General features: G+C 42.6%; 1 protein-coding gene across 1 annotated transcript in view; it reads left to right on the top strand.

The window, feature by feature from the left end:
- The window catches only part of LOC311133175 (metabotropic glutamate receptor 6-like), a gene marked incomplete at both ends in the record, with an annotated part of 39,974 nt that extends 20,630 nt beyond the window's left edge, over nt 1-19,344 (top strand). Inside the window, 9 exons of the mRNA XM_084166620.1 lie at nt 10,373-10,589; nt 10,747-10,882; nt 11,038-11,192; nt 11,327-11,467; nt 11,578-11,778; nt 14,530-14,669; nt 14,925-15,548; nt 15,722-16,033; nt 19,105-19,344. Coding sequence (XP_084022746.1) covers nt 10,373-10,589; nt 10,747-10,882; nt 11,038-11,192; nt 11,327-11,467; nt 11,578-11,778; nt 14,530-14,669; nt 14,925-15,548; nt 15,722-16,033; nt 19,105-19,344 — 2,166 coding nt within the window. The remainder of the gene's footprint in view (nt 1-10,372; nt 10,590-10,746; nt 10,883-11,037; nt 11,193-11,326; nt 11,468-11,577; nt 11,779-14,529; nt 14,670-14,924; nt 15,549-15,721; nt 16,034-19,104) is intronic.
- Nucleotides 19,345-20,647: the final 1,303 nt, after the last annotated feature.

Genomic DNA, 20,647 nt, shown 5'->3' with positions numbered 1-20,647 from the left:
CATTTGGATGATCCAGAAGAGGATTGGGAGAATGTCATATGGTCAGATGAAACCAAAATAGAACTTTTTTGTAAAAACTCAACTCGTCGTGTTTGGAGGACAAAGAATGCGGAGTTGCATCCAAAGAACACCATACCTACTGTGAAGCATGGGGGTGGAAACATCACGTTTTGGGGCTGTTTTTCTGCAAAGGGACCAGGATGACTGATCCGTGTAAAGGAAAGAATGAATGGGGCCATGTATCGTGAGATTTTGAGTGAAAACCTCCTTCCATCAGCAAGGGCATTGAAGATGAAACGTGGCTGGGTCTTTCAGCATGACAATGATCCCAAACACACCGCCCGGGCAACGAAGGAGTGGCTTCGTAAGAAGCATTTCAAGGTCCTGGAGTGGCCTAGCCAGTCTCCAGATCTCAACCCCATGGAAAATATTTGGAGGGAGTTGAAAGTCCGTGTTGTCCAGCAACAGCCCCAAAACATCACTGCTCTAGAGGAGATCTGCATGGAGGAATGGGCCAAAATACCAGCAACAGTGTGTGAAAACCTTGTGAAGACTTATAGAAAACGTTTGACCTGTGTCATTGCCAACAAAGGGTATATAACAAAGTATTGAGAAACTTTTGTTATTGACCAAATACTTATTTTCCACCATAATTTGCAAATAAATTCATTAAAAATCCTACAATGTGATTTTCTGGATTTTTTTTCTTCTCATTTTGTCTGTCATAGTTGACGTGTACCTATGATGAAAATTACTGGCCTCTCTCATCTTTTTAAGTGGGAGAACATGCACAATTGGTGGCTGACTAAATAATTTTTTCCCCCACTGTACGAAACATCATATTTACCATTGAAGGTTTTTGCATTAATTAAAATAACTAGTATACCTTAGAAGTCGTGTTGACCTCTTTTGTTCCTAATACCAGATTTGAATTGACGCAATTTCTAACAATTCCTTTGGAGAAGTCCTCCAGTAGAATCTGCAGTGTGCCACACACCTTTTATTTTCCTATCAAATGTACAGTGAACTTCTCCAAGTTTCCCTCTTTGTTTTTCTTCTGTCTCTCTTAAGATTAGTTTTTCCACTCAAACCACAATGTCTGCTCACCTGCATCAAAGTCAGATGTTTAAGCTCTTTTGCTTGGCAAAGGGAGCACTCAGTGTACATGCACTCTTTCTTCAGGTTCTCACAGCAGAAAGACTCAATAAGGTTCTCAATGTTGTTGCAGCTGATCACTTTGTGATACTGTAGTTTGTCCGCTATGAACTGGAGGTTGACGTGGGTTTTGCAGAGGCATGTGTCCCTATCCTGGACTGTTTCCTTGACAACCCAAAAAGGACGTATTTTGCAGAATTCATAGTAGGACATTTGAATCTCTGAATACTCCCGCTTAAACTTCTGATAAATGTTCTGAATTGTGCCATTCAAGAAGCGCTTCTTCTTGTTCCTCGTTAGTGTCCGTTTTCCCTGTTGTTGCTCTACTGTTGTCATTACGTTCATAGAATCAAGAGATTTTCTCTTCTGTGGCTGTACTAATTCTGTTACACTGCTTTTTCCTGGAGTATTGAAGACTTGTTGGCCTGTTTTCCTTTTCCCTCATTGTGTTTGCCGAAAATCCAAGTTCTGTTTGCTGCTTTGACCAGGCCATACTTTCTCAGGATGTTGCCTCTGAGCATTTTTTAAGCCACTTGTTTGTCCTTGGCACTGCACATTTTGATACTTTTGCTTTAACTCTGCAATGATGGCATCTTGAAATAATTAAATCCTTCTCAAGTTCTTCGGAGTTCCCTTCATTTGTTGTTATGTCTTTGTCTTTGGGGAATCTTGTCTCCATTTTCTTCATCGGTCGATCATACCATTTTTTTTGTATTTCACAGCTTTCCGTAAAGCGTTATCAAGTTTAACATTTGTCATGCAAAGATCCCTGTATGTTTTTGAACGGCCTCTTCCAACCTTTTTCCTTCCAGCAAGTATTCGACTTCTCATTCCTCTTGCAGACGATGAGGAAAGGGTATCAGGGCATACATCAGGGGCAGGTATGTTGGCCTCTGGCTGCAAGTCATCTGGTGACTGAGTTGATGTGTTACAGTGGGGGAAAAAAAGTATTTAGTCAGCCACCAATTGTGCAAGTTATCCCACTTAAAAATATGAGAGAGGCCTGTAATTTTCATCATAGCTACACGTCAACTATGACAGACAAATTGAGGAAAAAAAATCCAGAACATCACATTGTAGGATTTTTTATGAATTTATTTGCAAATTATGGTGGAAAATAAGTATTTGGTCACCTACAAACAAGCAAGCTTTCTGGCTCTCACAGACCTGTAACTTCTTCTTTAAGAGGCTCCTCTGTCCTCCACTCGTTACCTGTATTAATGGCACCTGTTTGAAAGTGTTATCAGTATAAAAGACACCTGTCCACAACCTCAAACAGTCACACTCCAAACTCCACTATGGCCAAGACCAAAGAGCTGTCAAAGGACACCAGAAACAAAATTGTAGACCTGCACCAGGCTGGGAAGACTGAATCTGCAATAGGTAAGCAGCTTGGTTTGAAGAAATCAACTGTGGGAGCAATTATTAGGAAATGGAAGACATACAAGACCACTGATAATCTCCCTCGATCTGGGGCTCCATGCAAGATCTCACCCCGTGGGGTCAAAATGATCACAAGAACGGTGAGCAAAAATCCAAGAACCACATGGGGGGACCTAGTGAATGACCTGCAGAGAGCTGGGACCAAAGTAACAAAGCCTACCATCAGTAACACACTACGCCGCCAGGGACTCAAATCCTGCAGTGCCAGACGTGTCCCCCTGCTTAAGCCAGTACATGTCCAGGCCCGTCTGAAGTTTGCTAGAATGCATTTAGATGATCCAGAAGAGGATTGGGAGAATGTCATATGGTCAGATGAAACCAAAATAGAACTTTTTGGTAAAAACTCAACTCGTCGTGTTTGGAGGACAAAGAATGCGGAGTTGCGTCCAAAGAACACCATACCTACTGTGAAGCATGGGTGTGGAAACATCATGCTTTGGGGCTGTTTTTCTGCAAAGGGACCAGGACGACTGATCCGTGTAAAGGAAAGAATGAATGGGGCCATGTATCATGAGATTTTGAGTGAAAACCTCCTTCCATCAGCAAGGGCATTGAAGATGAAACGTGGCTGGGTCTTTCAGCATGACAATGATCCCAAACACACCGCCCGGGCAACGAAGGAGTGGCTTCGTAAGAAGCATTTCAAGGTCCTGGAGTGGCCTAGCCAGTCTCCAGATCTCAACCCCATAGAACATCTTTGGAGGGAGTTGAAAGTCCGTGTTGCCCAGCGACAGCCCCAAAACATCACTGCTCTAGAGGAGATCTGCATGGAGGAATGGGCCAAAATACCAGCAACAGTGTGTGAATCTTGTGAAGACTTACAGAAAACGTTTGACCTGTGTCATTGCCAACAAAGGGTATATAACAAAGTATTGAGAAACTTTTGTTATTGACCAAATACTTATTTTCCACCATAATTTGCAAATAAATTCATTAATAATCCTACAATGTGATTTTCTGGATTTTTTTTTCTAATTTTGTCTGTCATAGTTGACGTGTACCTATGATGAAAATTACAGGCCTCTCTCATCTTTTTAAGTGGGAGAACTTGCACAATTGGTGGCTGACTAAATACTTTTTTTCCCCACTGTACCTGATAGGTAGGTCTCCATTGCAACTGTTATCTTTAAAGTCTGTCTTCTATTCTGTTGGTTGCATTTCCATTGCCATCTCTTGCTTCTTTGTTCTCGCTTTGTAAACTCAGAGATAGATTTCACTTCTCCCTTCTCTTTTTTTCTTCCAGTATCTCTCCCTGTCTTTTTGCAGATGTTCCTGGTATCGTATAGGATACTTTTTTATTTTGTTTCTATGTCTGTGCTGTGCTGTTTTATGTGGCATCTTCTAAAAACAAAGAAAAATACTACTTAGTTTTCAACTTGTGCACACCTTGGAGCATTTTCTAGATTAAATTAATTTAAAACATGATTAAATAAGCCTAAACTAAAAATGAATGTAATTTCCTCCACGTTCTGTCATTTCTACCACAGTTAAGTTTGTGATGGAAATGACTGTGATGGAAATTATGCTTCTACAGTTATTGGAGAAAAATGACAGGCTGTTTAGCATGCTTTGGCTAGTATTACAACAAGCATATAGTTTACACTAAATACATAAAATATACAAAATTCTACCACAAATTAAAGATATTATAGCCTGTTTGGAAATGACTGACAAAAAATATTCTCTATACACATTTTGACATTCTACATTCATGAATTGGAGACATTCATTAGAACAAATAACTCATTTAACATAGTAAAGAGCCAACTGGCTACATAGACTGCAATACAGATAACTAGGCGAGATGAGTAGGGTGTATCTGCGGACCGCAGATGGGGCGCGACAGTCTGTCCCCATCCACCTCAGAGTTAAAGCTGCCTCTCTATTATTATACATTACCCTAAACAATGGGATGAATTGCTGAATTAACTCAGGAACCACATCTGTGTAGAAGCACCTGGTTTCAATATACTTTCTATCCCTCATTTACTCAAGTGATTCCTTTTATTTTGGCATTTACCTGTATGCACATTTCTAGAGTATGCACAATTACTCAGTTAAAGTGTGACGTCCACAGTCTGATTTAATATGCACAGTATCATCTCTCAGAGAGAATTTATAAAAAATCTATATTTGAATGATTGTTCTCTAATCACAGTACATAATATTCTAACATGACATCTGAACTACATGTTCTTTGTGGTATTTTATTGAATTTCAGCACAAACATTTGACTTGAGAGTACACAAACATTGAGATTGAATTGTAAGAGCTATGGGAAGGGGCTGGAAGTAAGACAGGGCAGGGTCCAGTACCAGTTCAATTATAGAGCAGGATTCTATGAATGGAGAGTGCTAGTGCACCTACTAAACAATACTTAGCCTACTGATGCTTTGCCATCAGTAATTTCAGTATATTCTGAATGAAAATGGTTTACACAGAAAAGGAATGTGGCATATCACCTTGACATATCATGTCAGCGACTCTAATTCAGTTCAGTTATGATTGTTTTATGCCAATGATAAGGATTACAACTACATTTAAATGAAAGCCTAGATAATTGTGGTCTAAATGTTCCTGTCATAAAAAGGTTAGGTTTGTCTATGGGGTTGAGGTCAGAGATCCCTGGATATGTCATTGAACTCAACACGCATGGTACTGACAATTTACATGGCAGGGCCAAAGAACCAGTTAGGGTTGCAACATAGCATAACAGTCTACATACAGTACCAGTCAAAAGTTTGCACACACCTACGCATTCCAGGGTTTTTCTTTATTTTTACAATTTTTTTACATTGTAGAATAATAGTGAAGACATCAAAACTATGAAATAGCACATATGGAATCATGTAGTAACCCAAAAAGTGTTAAACAAATCAAAATACATTTTGTATTTGAGATTCTTCAAATAGCCACCCTTTGCCTTGATGACAGCTTTGCACACTCTTGGCATTCTCTCAACCAGCTTCATGAGGTAGTCACTTGGAATGCAATTCAATTAATAGGTGTGCCTTCTTAAAAGTTAATTTGTAGAATTTATAATAATAATAATATGCCATTTAGCAGACGCTTTTATCCAAAGCGACTTACAGTCATGTGTGCATACATTTTTAAGTTTCCTTCTTAATGCGTTTCAGCCAATCAGTTGTGTTGTGACAAGGTAGGGGGGATATACAGAAGATAGGCCTATTTGGTAAAATACCAAGTCCATATTATGGCAAAAACAGCTCAAATAAGCAAAGAGAAATGACAGTCCATCATTACTTTAAGACATGAAGGTGAGTCAATACGGAACATTTCAAGAACTTTGAATGTTTCTTCAAGTGCAGTCGCAAAAAATGTCAAGCGCTATGATGAAACTGGCTCTCATGAGGATCACCACAGGAATGGAAGACCCAGAGTTACCTCTGCTGCAGAGGATAAGTTCATTAGAGTTACCAGCCTCAGAAATTGCAGCCCAAATAAATGCTTCACAGAGTTCAAATAACAGACACATCTCAACATCAACTGTTCAGAGGAGACTGTGTGAATCAGGCCTTTGTGGTCGAATTGCTGCAAAGAAACCACTACTAAAGGACACCAATAATAAGAAGAGACCTGCTTGGGCCAAGAAACACGAGAAATGGACATTAGACCAGTGGAAATTAGTCCTTCGGTCTGGAGTCCAAATTTAAGATTTTTGGTTCCAACCGCCGTGTCTTTGTGAGACGCGGTATGGGTGAACAGATGATCTCTGCATGTGTATTTCCCACCATAAAGCATGGAGGTGTTATGGTGTGGGGGTGCTTTGCTGGTGACACTGTCTGTGATTTATTTAGAATTCAAGGCACACTTAACCAGCATGGCTACCACAGCATTCTACAGTGATACGCCATCCCATATGCTTTGGGCTTAGTTGGACTATCATTTGTTTTTCAACAGGACAATGACCCAACACACCTCCAGTCTGTGTAAGGGCTATTTTACCAATAAGGAGAGTGATGGAGTGCTGCATCAGATGACCTGGCCTCAACCCAATTGAGATGGTTTGGGATGAGTCGGACCACAGAGTGAAGGAAAAGCAGCCAACAAGTGCTCAGCATATGTGGGAACTCCTTCAAGACTGTTGGAAAAGCATTCCAGGTGAAGCTGGTTGAGAGAATGCCAAGAGTGTGCAAAGCTGTGATCAAGGCAAAGGGTGGCTATTTTAAGATTCCCGAGTGGCGCAGTGTACTCCCGCGTGGCGCAGTGGTTCGAATCCAGGCTCAGTCGTAGCCGGCCGCGACCGGGAGACCCATGGGGCGGCGCACAATTGGCCCAGCGTCGTCCAGGGTAGGGGAGGGAATGGCCAGCAAGGATGTAGCTCAGTTGGTAGAGCATGGTGTTTGCAATGCCAGGGTTGTGGGTTAGATTCCCACGGGGGGCCAGTATGGAAAAAAATAAATTAAAACAAATAATGTATGCACTCACTTGACTGTAAGTCGCTCTGGATATGAGCATCTGCTAAATGACTAAAATGTAATTCTAAAATACAGTGGGGGAAAAAAGTATTTAGTCAGCCACCAATTGTGCAAGTTCTCCCTCTTAAAAAGATAAGAGAGGCCTATAATTTTCATCATAGGTACACGTCAACTATGACAGACAAATTGAGATTTTTTTTCTCCAGAAAATCACATTGTAGGATTTTTTATGAATTTATTTGAAAATTATGGTGGAAAATAAGTATTTGGTCACCTACAAACAAGCAAGATTTCTGGCTCTCACAGACCTGTAACTTCTTCTTTAAGAGGCTCCTCTGTCCTCCACTCGTTACCTGTATTAATGGCACCTGTTTGAATTTGTTATCAGTATAAAAGACACCTGTCCACAACCTCAAACAGTCACACTCCAAACTCCACTATGGCCAAGACCAAAGAGCTGTCAAAGGACACCAGAAACAAAATTGTAGACCTGCACCAGGCTGGGAAGACTGAATCTGCAATAGGTAAGCAGCTTGGTTTGAAGAAATCAACTGTGGGAGCAATTATTAGGAAATGGAAGACATACAAGACCACTGATAATCTCCCTCGATCTGGGGCTCCACGCAAGATCTCACCCCGTGGGGTCAAAATGATCACAAGAACGTTGAGCAAAAATCCCAGAACCACACGGGGGGACCTAGTGAATGACCTGCAGAGAGCTGGGACCAAAGTAACAAAGCCTACCATAAGTAACACACTACGCCGCCAGGGACTCAAATCCTGCAGTGCCAGACGTGTCCCCCTGCTTAAGCCAGTACATGTCCAGGCCCGTCTGAAGTTTGCTAGAATGCATTTGGATGATCCAGAAGAGGATTGGGAGAATGTCATATGGTCAGATGAAACCAAAATAGAACTTTTTGGTAAAAACTCAACTCGTCGTGTTTGGAGGACAAAGAATGCGGAGTTGCGTCCAAAGAACACCATACCTACTGTGAAGCATGGATGTGGAAACATCATGCTTTGGGGCTGTTTTTCTGCAAAGGGACCAGGACGACTGATCCGTGTAAAGGAAAGAATGAATGGGGCCATGTATCGTGAGATTTTGAGTGAAAACCTCCTTCCATCAGCAAGGGCATTGAAGATGAAACGTGGCTGGGTCTTTCAGCATGACAATGATCCCAAACACACCGCCCGGGCAACGAAGGAGTGGCTTCGTAAGAAGCATTTCAAGGTCCTGGAGTGGCCTAGCCAGTCTCCAGATCTCAACCCCATAGAAAATCTTTGGAGGGAGTTGAAAGTCTGTGTTGCCCAGCGACAGCCCCAAAACATCACTGCTCTAGAGGAGATCTGCATGGAGGAATGGGCCAAAATACCAGCAACAGTGTGTGAAAACCTTGTGAAGACTTACAGAAAACGTTTGACCTGTGTCTTTGCCAACAATGGGTATATAACAAAGTATTGAGAAACTTTTGTTATTGACCAAATACTTATTTTCCACCGTAATTTGCAAATAAATTCATTAAAAATCCTACAATATGATTTTCTGGAGAAAAAAACATCTCATTTTATGTGGTCCTCTGTAGCTCAGCTGGTAGAGCACGGCGCTTGTAACGCCAAGGTAGTGGGTTCGATCCCCGGGACCACCCATACACAAAAATGTATGCACGCATGACTGTAAGTCGCTTTGGATAAAAGCGTCTGCTAAATGGCATATTATTATTATTATTATTTTGTCTGTCATAGTTGACGTGTACCTATGATGAAAATTACAGGCCTCTCTCATCTTTTTAAGTGGGAGAACTTGCACAATTGGTGGCTGACTAAATATTTTTTTCCCCCACTGTATACTTTGATTTTTTTGAACACTTTTTTGTTAACTACATGATTCCATATGTGTTATCATAGTTTTGATGTCTTCACTATTATTCTACAATGTAAAAAATAGTAAAATTAAAGAAAAACCCTTGAATGAGTAGGTGTGTCCAAACTTTTGACTGGTAGTGTTTGTATTTCTTTTTTTTGATAGACTGTCTGACAGCCATAATTAATTGATTTCTGAAGATACATTATGGCATCCTTGTCTTTAGGAATTAGTGTTGGAATGTAAATATCTGAAATGTATGTTATCATTGATCATCCACCTCTGGCCTGCTAGCTCCCCTACCTCTACAGAAGCACAGTTCCCGCTCAGCCCAGTCAACGCTATTTGCTTCTCTGGCACCCCAATGGTAGAACAAGCTCCCCCACGACGCCAGGACAGCAGAGTCACTGACTACCTTCCGGAGACACTTGAAACCCTACCTCTTTAAGGAATACCTGGAATAGTATAAAGCAATCCTTCTATCCACCCCCCCCCCCCCCCCCCCCCCATTAAAAAAAGTAAATAAGTTATTAAATAAGTTGAATGCACCAATTTGTAAGTCGCTCTGGATAAGAGCGTCTGCTAAATGATGTAAATGTAAATCACATCAGTGTTTGGTGTATAGAATTGTACCCTCCCAGACAGATTATATAGTAGGAGCCATACTGTATATGGCATAGATATCATAGTAATAGATGAATGTTCTCACTAGAGGGAAAAGGTTAAAGTAAAGCAGCAAATTTAAGCTGCGTGTGTCATCAGAATTTAATATATTGTATGGCTTACAGCTGAGATATGGTAACCTTGTCTCTTGATCTGTCTCTCTCCCTCTGTGCTTAATGTAATTTGACTAAAACCCATATAATCCTTCCAGATAATCTGTGAAATGGTTCTCTCTCTCTTCTCCTCTCTTCACAACCCTTTGTGAGTCTACCTTTCTCTACTCGTCCCTCTAAAGAACCTCTCATCAAGCCATGGGCAGGCATTAGTGGTGTGTCATTAAGGAAGTAGCACATCAGTAAATTAATCTTCTCATCCATTTTTTTTTTCAAACAAATGCTTTTACAGAACTGAAACGTACCATCTGTATGACGTTGGCTTTTATGGCTGACATAGACCAATAGATAAAGCTCTAGAAATATTACAATGGATGAATGTCGCCATGTCCCAGTGGATTACATTGGCTGGACAAGTGAGAACTATTCAGTACTCTCAATTATAGTGTCATTTTGGTACAAAATGACTGGCAACGTGTCATCATAAGGTATTATGTGGTTTGTTTAACAACGGTGTCTGATTTTTCCAGACAAAGATTGATTTGTTAGTAACACATGGTGTCTGGTGCTGCAGAGAACAGCCCACATGGTTCAGTAACTGTCCAACATCCATTAACCCTCCTTTTGAATTGAATGATTGTCTCCAGTCTCTTCTTAAAACCATGCAGCCATTAACATGTAACATCTGTATCTTTCAGATCCCCCAGATTAGTTATGCGTCCACAGCTCCAGAGCTGAGTGACAAAAGCCGTTATGAGTTCTTCTCCCGCGTGGTCCCTCCTGACTCCTACCAGGCCCAGGCCATGGTGGACATCGTCAAGGCTATGGGGTGGAACTACGTATCTACACTGGCCTCAGAAGGAAACTACGGTGAGAGCGGCGTCGATGCCTTCCTCCAGATATCTCGAGAGGCAGGTTTGTACCAAATTATAGTGCCAAATTTAAATGTTCTGGTGTAGCCTAACCATGGCCAACATGGTGTTAGAACTGATGGTGCTGTATGGGGAGGATTTGACGTCCAATGGAGGAGCCGCCTTGGTTTGGATCTTGTCTTTCTTCTCCCTTCATTCAGGAGGTCTATGCATCGGTCAATCCATCAAAATCCCTCGAGAGCCGAAACCAGGTGGGTTTGATAAGATCATCAAGAGACTAATGGAGACCTCTAATGCTCGTGGGGTCATCATCTTTGCCAATGAGGACGACATCAGGTTAGTGGCAAACTAGTAGTAACTCCTCCTTTCCTTTCCCTAGGAATGTTGTCACATAACCACCATGCTACTTGTTCTCTAAGCACCCCAGTTCCTATATACTCTAGAGCTAATGAAGGTACAGTGTGCTAATGCATTATCACCACTTATCACAGACGTGTCTTGGAGGCAGCAAAGCGAGCCAACCTGACGGGTCACTTCCTGTTTGTGGGCTCTGACAGCTGGGGGGCCAAGAGCTCTCCCATCCTGGACCAGGAGGATGTGGCTGAGGGGGCTGTCACCATCCTCCCCAAGAGGGCCTCCATCGACGGTAAGGCAAACACGAGAGATATTGCAGAGATACATTATATTTAGGTATAAAATATGACTTTAGTGGGTGATGGGAAAGTTTGGGAAAGTCTTAAACATATGGTGATAGTGATGCTCTGCTGGTCCTTTGCCCAGGGTTCGACAACTACTTCACCTCAAGATCTCTGGAAAATAATAGAAGGAACATCTGGTTTGCAGAATACTGGGAGGACGACTTCAAATGTAAACTGACTCGACCAGGTATCAAGTACGACCTTGGTAGGAGAAAATGTACAGGTAGGAGAAGAGGTTATTTCTGACATATTTCAATTGTTTATCTCAAATAAGCAGATTTGCTTACAGGCTACACTGATTTTAACCACTGTATGCACCCTTCCTCTCATCAGGTGAAGAGAGAATCGCTCAGGAATCTCAGTACGAGCAGGAAGGGAAAGTACAGTTTGTGATAGACGCAGTGTATTCCATGGCCCATGCCTTACACAGCATGCACCTGGACCTCTGTCCGGGCTTCATGGGCGTCTGTGAGAAGATGGACCCAGTAGAAGGGAGTCAGCTGCTCCAATACATTCGCTCAGTGAACTTTAATGGTGAGTTGGAAATGTAGAGACCAGGGGTTGTTAAAAAGGGTCTTGAGCGATTCCATTGGAGCAGCAGTTAATCAGGTCTGGGAACATTCAATAAACTTTGGATAGAAGATTCATTTTCAAAGTCGATCAACAGACTTTTCTTTTTGCTGTTGCTGTCTCAAATCAGATAATACTCTTGATAATTGAAATGATATATATTTTTTAATTAATTAAATGTCCTGGTTTCATTAAGCCTTTTCCACTCCTGGTTCCCATCACATCCCATCGGAGAGGTCAGTCTGAGAGGTCAGTCACTCCAAAACAGTGTGGATGGAGGTCAGTCTGAAGACAGGACTGCACTCTGCTTTAGCCTTGCAATCTCTGCTAATGTACTAAGCCACAGTACACAGCACATCTCTTCAATGCACTATTGTTCCCCAGGGCTGCCTCTCTTCTTTCTTCATACACAAGAAACACTATTTTCATCTCCATCTTTCATAAAAAAATATTTTGATTGGAGTCAAGGAGCTTTCTATGAAAAGCATAGCTATTTCCTTTTCCCTCTTTGTGGATGACCTTTGCTTGTATGGAAGCCCTCTCTGATTGAATGCCTGAAGGGAACAGGTAGGAACAAATCTAATCTAATTTTATTGGCCACATGCGCCGAATACAACAGGTGCAGACATTACAGTGAAATGCTTACTTACAGCCCTTAACCAACAATGCATTAATTTTTTTATAAAAAAGTAAAATAAAACAACAAGCAGAAAGTGTTGAGAAAAACAGAGCAGAAGTAAAATAAAATAACAGTAGGGAGGCTATATACAGGGGGGTACCGGTGCAGAGTCAATGTGCAGGGGCACCGGCTAGTTGAGGTAGTTGAAGTAATATGTACATGTGGGTAGAGTTAAAGTGACTATGCATAAATAATTAACAGAGTAGCAGCAGCGTAAAAAGATGGGGTGGGGGGGGGGGTAGTGCAAATAGTCTGGGTAGCCATGATTAGCTGTTCAGGAGTCTTATGGCTTGGGGGTAGAAGCTGTTGAGAAGTCTTTTGGACCTAGACTTGGCACTCCGGTACCGCTTGCCGTGCGGTAGCAGAGAGAACAGTCTATGACTAGGGTGGCTGGAGTCTTTGACAATTATGAGGGCCTTCCTCTGACACCGCCTGGTATAGAGGTCCTGGATGGCAGGAAGCTTGGCCCCAGTGATGTACTGGGCCGTACGCACTACCCTCTGTAGTGCCTTGCGGTTGGAGGCCAAGCAGTTGCCATACCAGGCGGTGATGCAACCAGTCAGGATGCTCTCGATGGTGCAGCTGTAGAATGTTTTGAGGATCTGAGGACCCATGCCAAATCTTTTCAGTCTCCTGAGGGGGAATAGGCTTTGTCGTGCCCTCTTCACGACTGTCTTGGTGTGTTTGGACCATGATAGTTCGTTGGTGATGTGGACACCAAGGAACTTGAATCTCTCAACCTGTTCCACTACAGCCCCGTCGATGAGAATGGGGGCGTGCTCAGTCCTCTTCTTTTTTTTTCCTGTAGTCCACAATCATCTCCTTTGTCTTGGTCACGTTGAGGGAGAGGTTGTTATCCTGGAACCACACGGCCAGGTCTCTGACCTCCTTCCTATAGGCTGTCTCATCGTTGACGGTGATCAGGCCTACCACTGTTGTGTCGTCGGCAAACTTAATGATGGTGTTGGAGTCGTGCCTGGCCATGCAGTCATGGGTGAACAGGGAGTACAGGAGGGGACTGAGCACGCACCCCTGAGGGGCCCCCGTGTTGAGGATCAGTGTGGCAGATGTGTTGTTACCTACCCTTACCACCTGGGGGCGGCCCGTCAGGAAGTCCAGGATCTAGTTGCAGAGGGAGGTGTTTAGTCCCAGGATCCTTAGCTTAGTGATGAGCTTTGAGGGCACTATGGTGTTGAATGCTGAGCTGTAGTCAATGAATAGCATTCTCACGTAGGTGTTCCTCTTGTCCAGGTGGGAAAGGGCAGTGTGGAGTGCAATAGAGATTGCATCATCTGTGGATCTGTTGGGGCGGTATGCAAATTGGAATGGGTCTAAGGTTTCTGGGATAAGGGTGTTGTGAGCCATGACCAGCCTTTCAAAGCACTTCATGGCTACAGATGTCAGTGCTACGGGTCGGTAGTCATTTAGGCAGGTTATCTTAGTGTCCTTGGGCACGGGGACTATGGTGGTCTGCTTGAAACGGGGTCTGCTTGGTATTACAGACTCAGTCAGGGACATGTCAGTGAAGACACTTGCCAGTTGGTCAGCACATGCTCGGCGTACACGTCCTGGTAATCCGTCTGGCCTTGTGAATGTTGACCTGCTTAAAAGTCTTACTCACATGGCTACGGAGAGCGTGATCACATAGTCATCCGGAACAGCTGGTGCTCTCATGCATGCTTCAGTGTTGCTTGCCTCAAAGCGAGCATAGAAGTGGTTTAGCTCGTCTGGAAGTCTTGTGTCACTGGGCAGCTCGCGGCTGTACTTCCCTTTGTAGTCTGTAATAGTTTTCAAGCCCTGCCACATCCGACGAGCATTTGTGTTAAGGCAACAGACCAGAGAGTACATAAAAATAGCATAATGTATGGAAAGGAACCCTCAGCAGGAAGAATCTTATGCTCAGCTTTGCCCTGGTTGCAGAAGACACGTGCCTTAGGTTCACCTTAGGTTTCATTTTTCTTTGGTCAAAGGTAAAGGCATTGCACTGCCCAATATCGGGTAGCCCTGTTTAAAATGATTGCTCCTCTATCCAACAGGCAGTGCAGGGACTGGGGTCATGTTCAATGAGAATGGAGATGCTCCTGGTCGCTATGACATCTTCCAGTTCCAACTCTCCAACACCACCAACCCTGGCTACCGGTGTATTGGCCAGTGGACAAACCAACTGCGACTCAATGTAAACATTTGTTTTGGTCTATTAGATTTTTCGATGATGATGTTCACTTTATCAGTGTTGCTATTGCATTGAGGAATGTACTGTTTGTGTTTTGAGTTAATCACCTTTCAATTTAACCAAACTCATTCCAGTTATTCTTGCACTTTTATTTAGCTCCATTTAGTCACTCATCCTCTTTCTCGCAATAATGACATGATATGACTACTTCAGGAGTTCACTTGATGTTCTTTAGCATTGTCTCTGTTTCTGTTAAAGGCTGAGGAGATGCAGTGGTCGGGTGGGGACCGTGCAGTCCCTGACTCGGTGTGCAGTTTCCCCTGTGAACTAGGAGAGAGGAAGAAGATGGTGAAGGGTGTGCCCTGTTGCTGGCACTGCGAGCTGTGTGACGGATATCAATACCAACTGGATGAGCTAAACTGTGACATGTGTCCCTTCGATATGCGTCCCATGCCAAACCGGACAGGCTGCCGATCCACACCCATCATCAAGCTGGAGTGGAGCTCCCCCTGGGCCATCATCCCTGTGTTCCTGGCTGTCCTGGGCATCCTGGCCACCTCCGGATGCATCCTCACCTTCATCCGCTTTAACGACACCCCCATCGTCCGGGCCTCTGGCCGTGAGCTCAGCTACGTTCTCCTGACAGGCATCTTCCTCATTTACCTGATCACCTTCCTCATGATCGCAGAGCCCAGTGCCCCGGTGTGTGCCTTCCGCAGACTGCTGCTAGGCCTGGGCATGTGTATTACCTACTCAGCTATGCTCACCAAGACCAACCGCATTTACCGTATCTTTGAGCAGGGCAAGAAAGCAGTCACGCCACCTCCGTTCATCAGCCCTACTTCTCAGCTGATCATCACCTTTATACTCATTGGAGTGCAGGTGAGTGGGTTCTTGCCTCTCTCCTACTGCATGTGATGAAAACAAGGCAGTAATACAACAGTGTTTGTTAAAGACACAGGAAATGGTGTCTGGAATGGTATACAGTAGAATTAGATTAATCTGCTGAATCATGGGCCAAATCAATCTTTGGATCATTCTCTGTATCTCCACAGTTACTTGGCGTTTTCATCTGGTTCGGAGTGGTGCCCCCACACACCATCATAGACTATGAGGAGCAGCGGCCGCCCAACCCAGAGTTTGCACGTGGGGTCCTAAAATGTGACATGTCCGACCTGGCCCTGGTCCTCTGCTTGAGCTACAGTATCGTGCTGATGGTGACCTGCACTGTGTATGCCATCAAGAGCAGAGGGGTGCCAGAGACCTTCAACGAGGCCAAGCCCATTGGTTTCACCATGTACACCACCTGTATCATCTGGTTGGCCTTTGTGCCCATCTTCTTTGGTACAGCACAGTCTACTGAGAAGGTTTGAAAATCAATGTCATATTTCTATATTTGCTGGTATTTATCCATTGGCAGAGAAAGTAAATGTTTTATATACTTAAAAATGCAACCCTAGAACTATGTTTTCTAAAATAGGTTCTAGAGCTACCTTCTCTATTGAAGAACTGTCAACACTGTTATCAAATGTTAGTTTGTTACCTGTCATATCAGATGTTTTTTCCATGAGGCGTTCACAGTATGTTCAGCATCCTCTTCATTGAATGACAGAGGAACAATGGTCAGGATTTAAAAGAAGGAAGTACACTATATATACAAAAGTATGTGGACACCCCATTGAATTAGTGCATTCGGCTATTTCAGCCACACCCGTTGCTGACAGGTCTATAAAATTGAGCACACAGCCATGCAATCTCCATAAACAAACATTGGCAGTAGAATGGCCTTACTGAAGAGCTCAGTGATCTTCAACGAGGCACGGTCATAGGATGCCAGGAGAACGCTACCTGCCCGAATGCATAGTGCCAACTGTAAAGTTTGGTGGAGGAGGAATAATGGTCTGGGGCTGTTATTCATGGTTTGGGCTAGGCCCCTTAGTTCCAGTGAAGGGAAATCTTAACGCTACAGCATACAATTTATTATATTTATTTATTATACATTTAGCAGATGCTCTTATCCAGAGCGACTTACAGGAGCAATTAGGGTTAAGTGCCTTGCTTAAGGGCACATCGACAGATTTTTCACCTAGTCGGCTCGGGGATTAGAACCAGCGACCTTTCGGTTACTGGCACAACGCTCTTACCCACTAAGCTACCAATGACATTCTAGATGATTCTGTGCTTCCAACTTTGTGACAACAGTTTGGGGAAGGCCCTTTCCTGTTTCAGCATGACAATGCCGCCGTGCACAAAGCGAGGTCCATACGGAAATGGTTTGTCGAGATCGGTGTGGCAGAACTTGACTGGCCTGCACAGAGCCCTGACCTCGAACACCTTTGGGATGAATTGGAACACCGATTGCGAGCCAGGCCTAATCACCCAACATCAGTGCCCGACCTCACTAATGCTTTTGTGGCTGAATGGAAGCAAGTCCCCGCAGAAATGTTCCATCATCTAGTGGAAAGCCTTCCCAGAAGAGTGGAGACTGTTTTAGCAGCAAAGGGGGGACCAACTCCATATTCATGCCCATGATTTTGGAATGAGATATTCGACAAGCAGGTGTCCACATACTTTTGGTCATGTAGTGTATGTTCAGACTAGTAGAGTGTGTTGTTAAATCAGTCAGCCTGAAATTATCCAACCCCCAGGTGCTTTTAAAGTATTTTCACCTCTGCAAATGGAAATGAAATGTATCAGAGGTCTGAAAAGAGGTCAGATGAGCTCAGGGACAAAATGGGTCTCTGAGAGACAAATAAATACCCATACATGCTATTCAGTTACACACTTAGAGCTTAGAACATCTAAATATAGCATCAATAACATTTAGTTGTCAGATCGCATTAGTTTCCATTTATTATCAGAAAGTATTACAATAGTACAATAACTGTGGAGTGTTATTAGATAGGAATGCAGGGGTATTGATGTATTAGATTTTGAGAGGTACTCAGAAAGGTGCAAACAATTGCAAGCTGATCATTAGGGAAGTGTGAATGAAAGGTATTGGCAAACTTAGGGGGTTGGCTAAGTTTTTACGTTTTCAATACAATGTGTATTGTTTTGGTGCAGATGGTTGACTTCCTTGCTGATGCACCTGACAAGAAAAGATCCCGTTCTGTTCTGGATTGCCTGGATCTCATTAGAACTGTTCTCTGTCATATTTCAATGACACTTTGGCTGCGTTCAGACAGGCAGGCCAATTCACATCTATTTTTTCACTAATTGGTCTTTTGACCAATCAGATCAGCTCTAAAAAAAGATATGTTGTGAAAAGATCTGATGTGATTGGTCAAAAGACCAATTAATGGAAAAAATATTAGAAGTGACTGAGGCATACATACATACCGTACCTAGCACTAGCCTGGGGTCAGTAATATCTTTAAAGGTAAACTCTGCGAAATGAAGTTGCTGCGAGTAGCACCGCAGATGTTGAGATGAGCGAGATGCAAGACATCGCTCTCACACAGTCACACACAGTATCTGCGCATGTGCACAGGTTTGCTTCACGCTGTTACAGCGTTGTAGCCAGGGCACCAAAACAGTAGAGAAGTTGAGCCTCTCACTTCAACGCTCTTAGTTGTTGCGGAAATTGACCCACTATGCTGGTTACTTTCTGCATCTACGTCATATCGAGTCAACCTTTCAAATGAATGGCTGTTATGAACGGTGCTCCCTGGTCATCTATGCGTTGCCACATCAGGTGATGGCCAAGACATTGAGAGCCAATAAGAAACATGACGAGAACAGAGAAGATAAGTGAGGGATATTGTGCCATGTAGCTATGTCTTTAAAAAAAAAAAAAAATTATGGCATGTATTTCTTAATTTATTAATGACGTGTACTGCTTTTGAATTGTCAGTGCATCGGATTCGGACCACAAGTCTGTTCTCAGTATTGTTGTTGCCCACCTGACAACAGAGGAACAACACAGTGAATAGATGCTGAAGGCCCATAAATAGAGCACCACTCCTCAGTGCATATACTGGGTTATAAATCGTTCATCCCAGGCTAAAAACACACCTGTCTCATGAACATTCAAATGAAGAAACAACGTCTGTATCTCTGAGATTTCACATCCTATTGCTTATTCTTACAGTAATTAGACATAATAAAGTCATGGGGATTGCCAAGGAAAATGTAAGACAACCTCCATACATTATTATTATCATTATTATTATTTATTGAATGTACAGTTTTACTGTATTCTCAGAATATTCTCAGAATACTATATTCTCATTCTCAGGTTATTCTCAGATTAATAGTTGGAATGATAGGCATAGGATAGAAAGGAAAATGATTAAAATGAATATTTTGAGTTGTGAATGCAACACAGGCAATTAATGTAGTACTCAGCCAGGCAATCCAAACCCTATTGTAAAATGTCTAGGTTTATACTGAGGTTTTTATTATTAACTTTCACGCTGCTTTCCCTCTGCTCTAGATGTTCATCCAGACCACTACCCTGACGGTGTCCATGAGCCTGAGTGCCACTGTGTCCCTGGGCATGTTGTACATCCCTAAGGTCTACGTCATCATCTTCCAACCGGAGCAGAACGTGCAAAAACGCAAGCGCAGCATCAAGGCTGTGGCTTCCACAGTGACCTCACAACTCTCCCAGAAAGAGGACAAGCAGAATGGAGAGTCCAAAAGTAGTGCCATAGTGCCTGACCGATCACAGTGAGTAAAGCAGAGGCGGTATCCACTGATCCTTCACCTGTGTTACTGTATGTATTCACAATGATATAGAAACAGATTAGTGTTCATTTTTCAATATGACTATTAGTACTTGTCTCTCTCTTCAATCACTTTAGATAACCCAGCAGGAAACCAGAGATGAATACGACTCCTGGCACCTAACCGATGACAGCTTAGAATGTTCTCTCTTGGCAAAGCACTCCCTCACATGCGGAGAAGGGGCCAGATTTTGATCAATGGTGAAGGCTACACTGTCACATGGGTGGAATGGAAATAAAGGAAAATGGAGATGCGACATTTTCTGTCATTTGAAATACACACTCACTGACTCGCCACATGCTGTGACCTAACTGTAAATGGAACAGTTGATGTATTGGATCATCCTGGATCATCCTGATTCCTGAACAGAACACAATGAACATTGTGGACAGCTTTGCTAGATTTCAGGTCACAGTCTCCTTTTACAGTAGGATATCTCAAAGCGACCATGGCAATGAATTAGTTATCTTTGATTTCTCTCCTCAGGACAATTAGTTGGATCAATAGTTAATAAAATGTTAAACCTTTTCCTGACTAGATTATCTAAAGTAGGATCTTTTGAGAACAAACTTAGTTGTTTACTTGATTTATCAGCACTGCATCATGGGTTGTGTGTTTGTGTGTACATTATACGAATGTTTCCACGATACTGTTTGTATGGGTGTTACGACTTTGATGCATTGTTATTTTTTACTGATTACATTGGAAGGAACTAGCTTTTCTATGCACCACTTTATCCTGGAATAATTAGTGTAGAGTTATTGAATTAAATAGTGGTAAAGAGAAAAACAACTGTAGGGAATTTTGATTAATGACATCAATACTGCCAGATCTCATGTAAGGTACCATTTTAATATTATATAATTTACTGTTAATGCTTTTGTTTAGTTTGGTGTTAATTGCTTTAGCAGGAATGATTTGTTTGTGCTGCTACATTCTAAATAGGAAACCAGTGGTTCTGAACAGGATATTGTGTTCTGAGACAATTAAGTTGTTGGAATCACAACAACGTATGGTAGACGCTAGACAACAATGTACTGTATGGCATTTCTGTAGATTGTTCCAAATATCTTTACAGTGCTGCTGGTGTTGCGATTATGAGAACAGTTTATGGTAACACTTGATTTCACTGAGAATATCACTGGTTTTAGCATTAATGATCACTTGTGTTCTTCAATATTGTGCCATTAAATCACTGGTTTGTGTTCTCAAAATGTATGGAATGTTACAAGTTTTCCTTAATTTAAATT

The sequence above is a fragment of the Coregonus lavaretus genome (genome assembly GCF_964263955.1).
Source record: "Coregonus lavaretus genome assembly, chromosome: 8".
NCBI classification, from domain to species: Eukaryota; Metazoa; Chordata; class Actinopteri; order Salmoniformes; family Salmonidae; genus Coregonus; species Coregonus lavaretus.
Note: the sequence above shows the minus strand (reverse complement) of the source record. Positions and strands in the feature narration are given on the sequence as shown.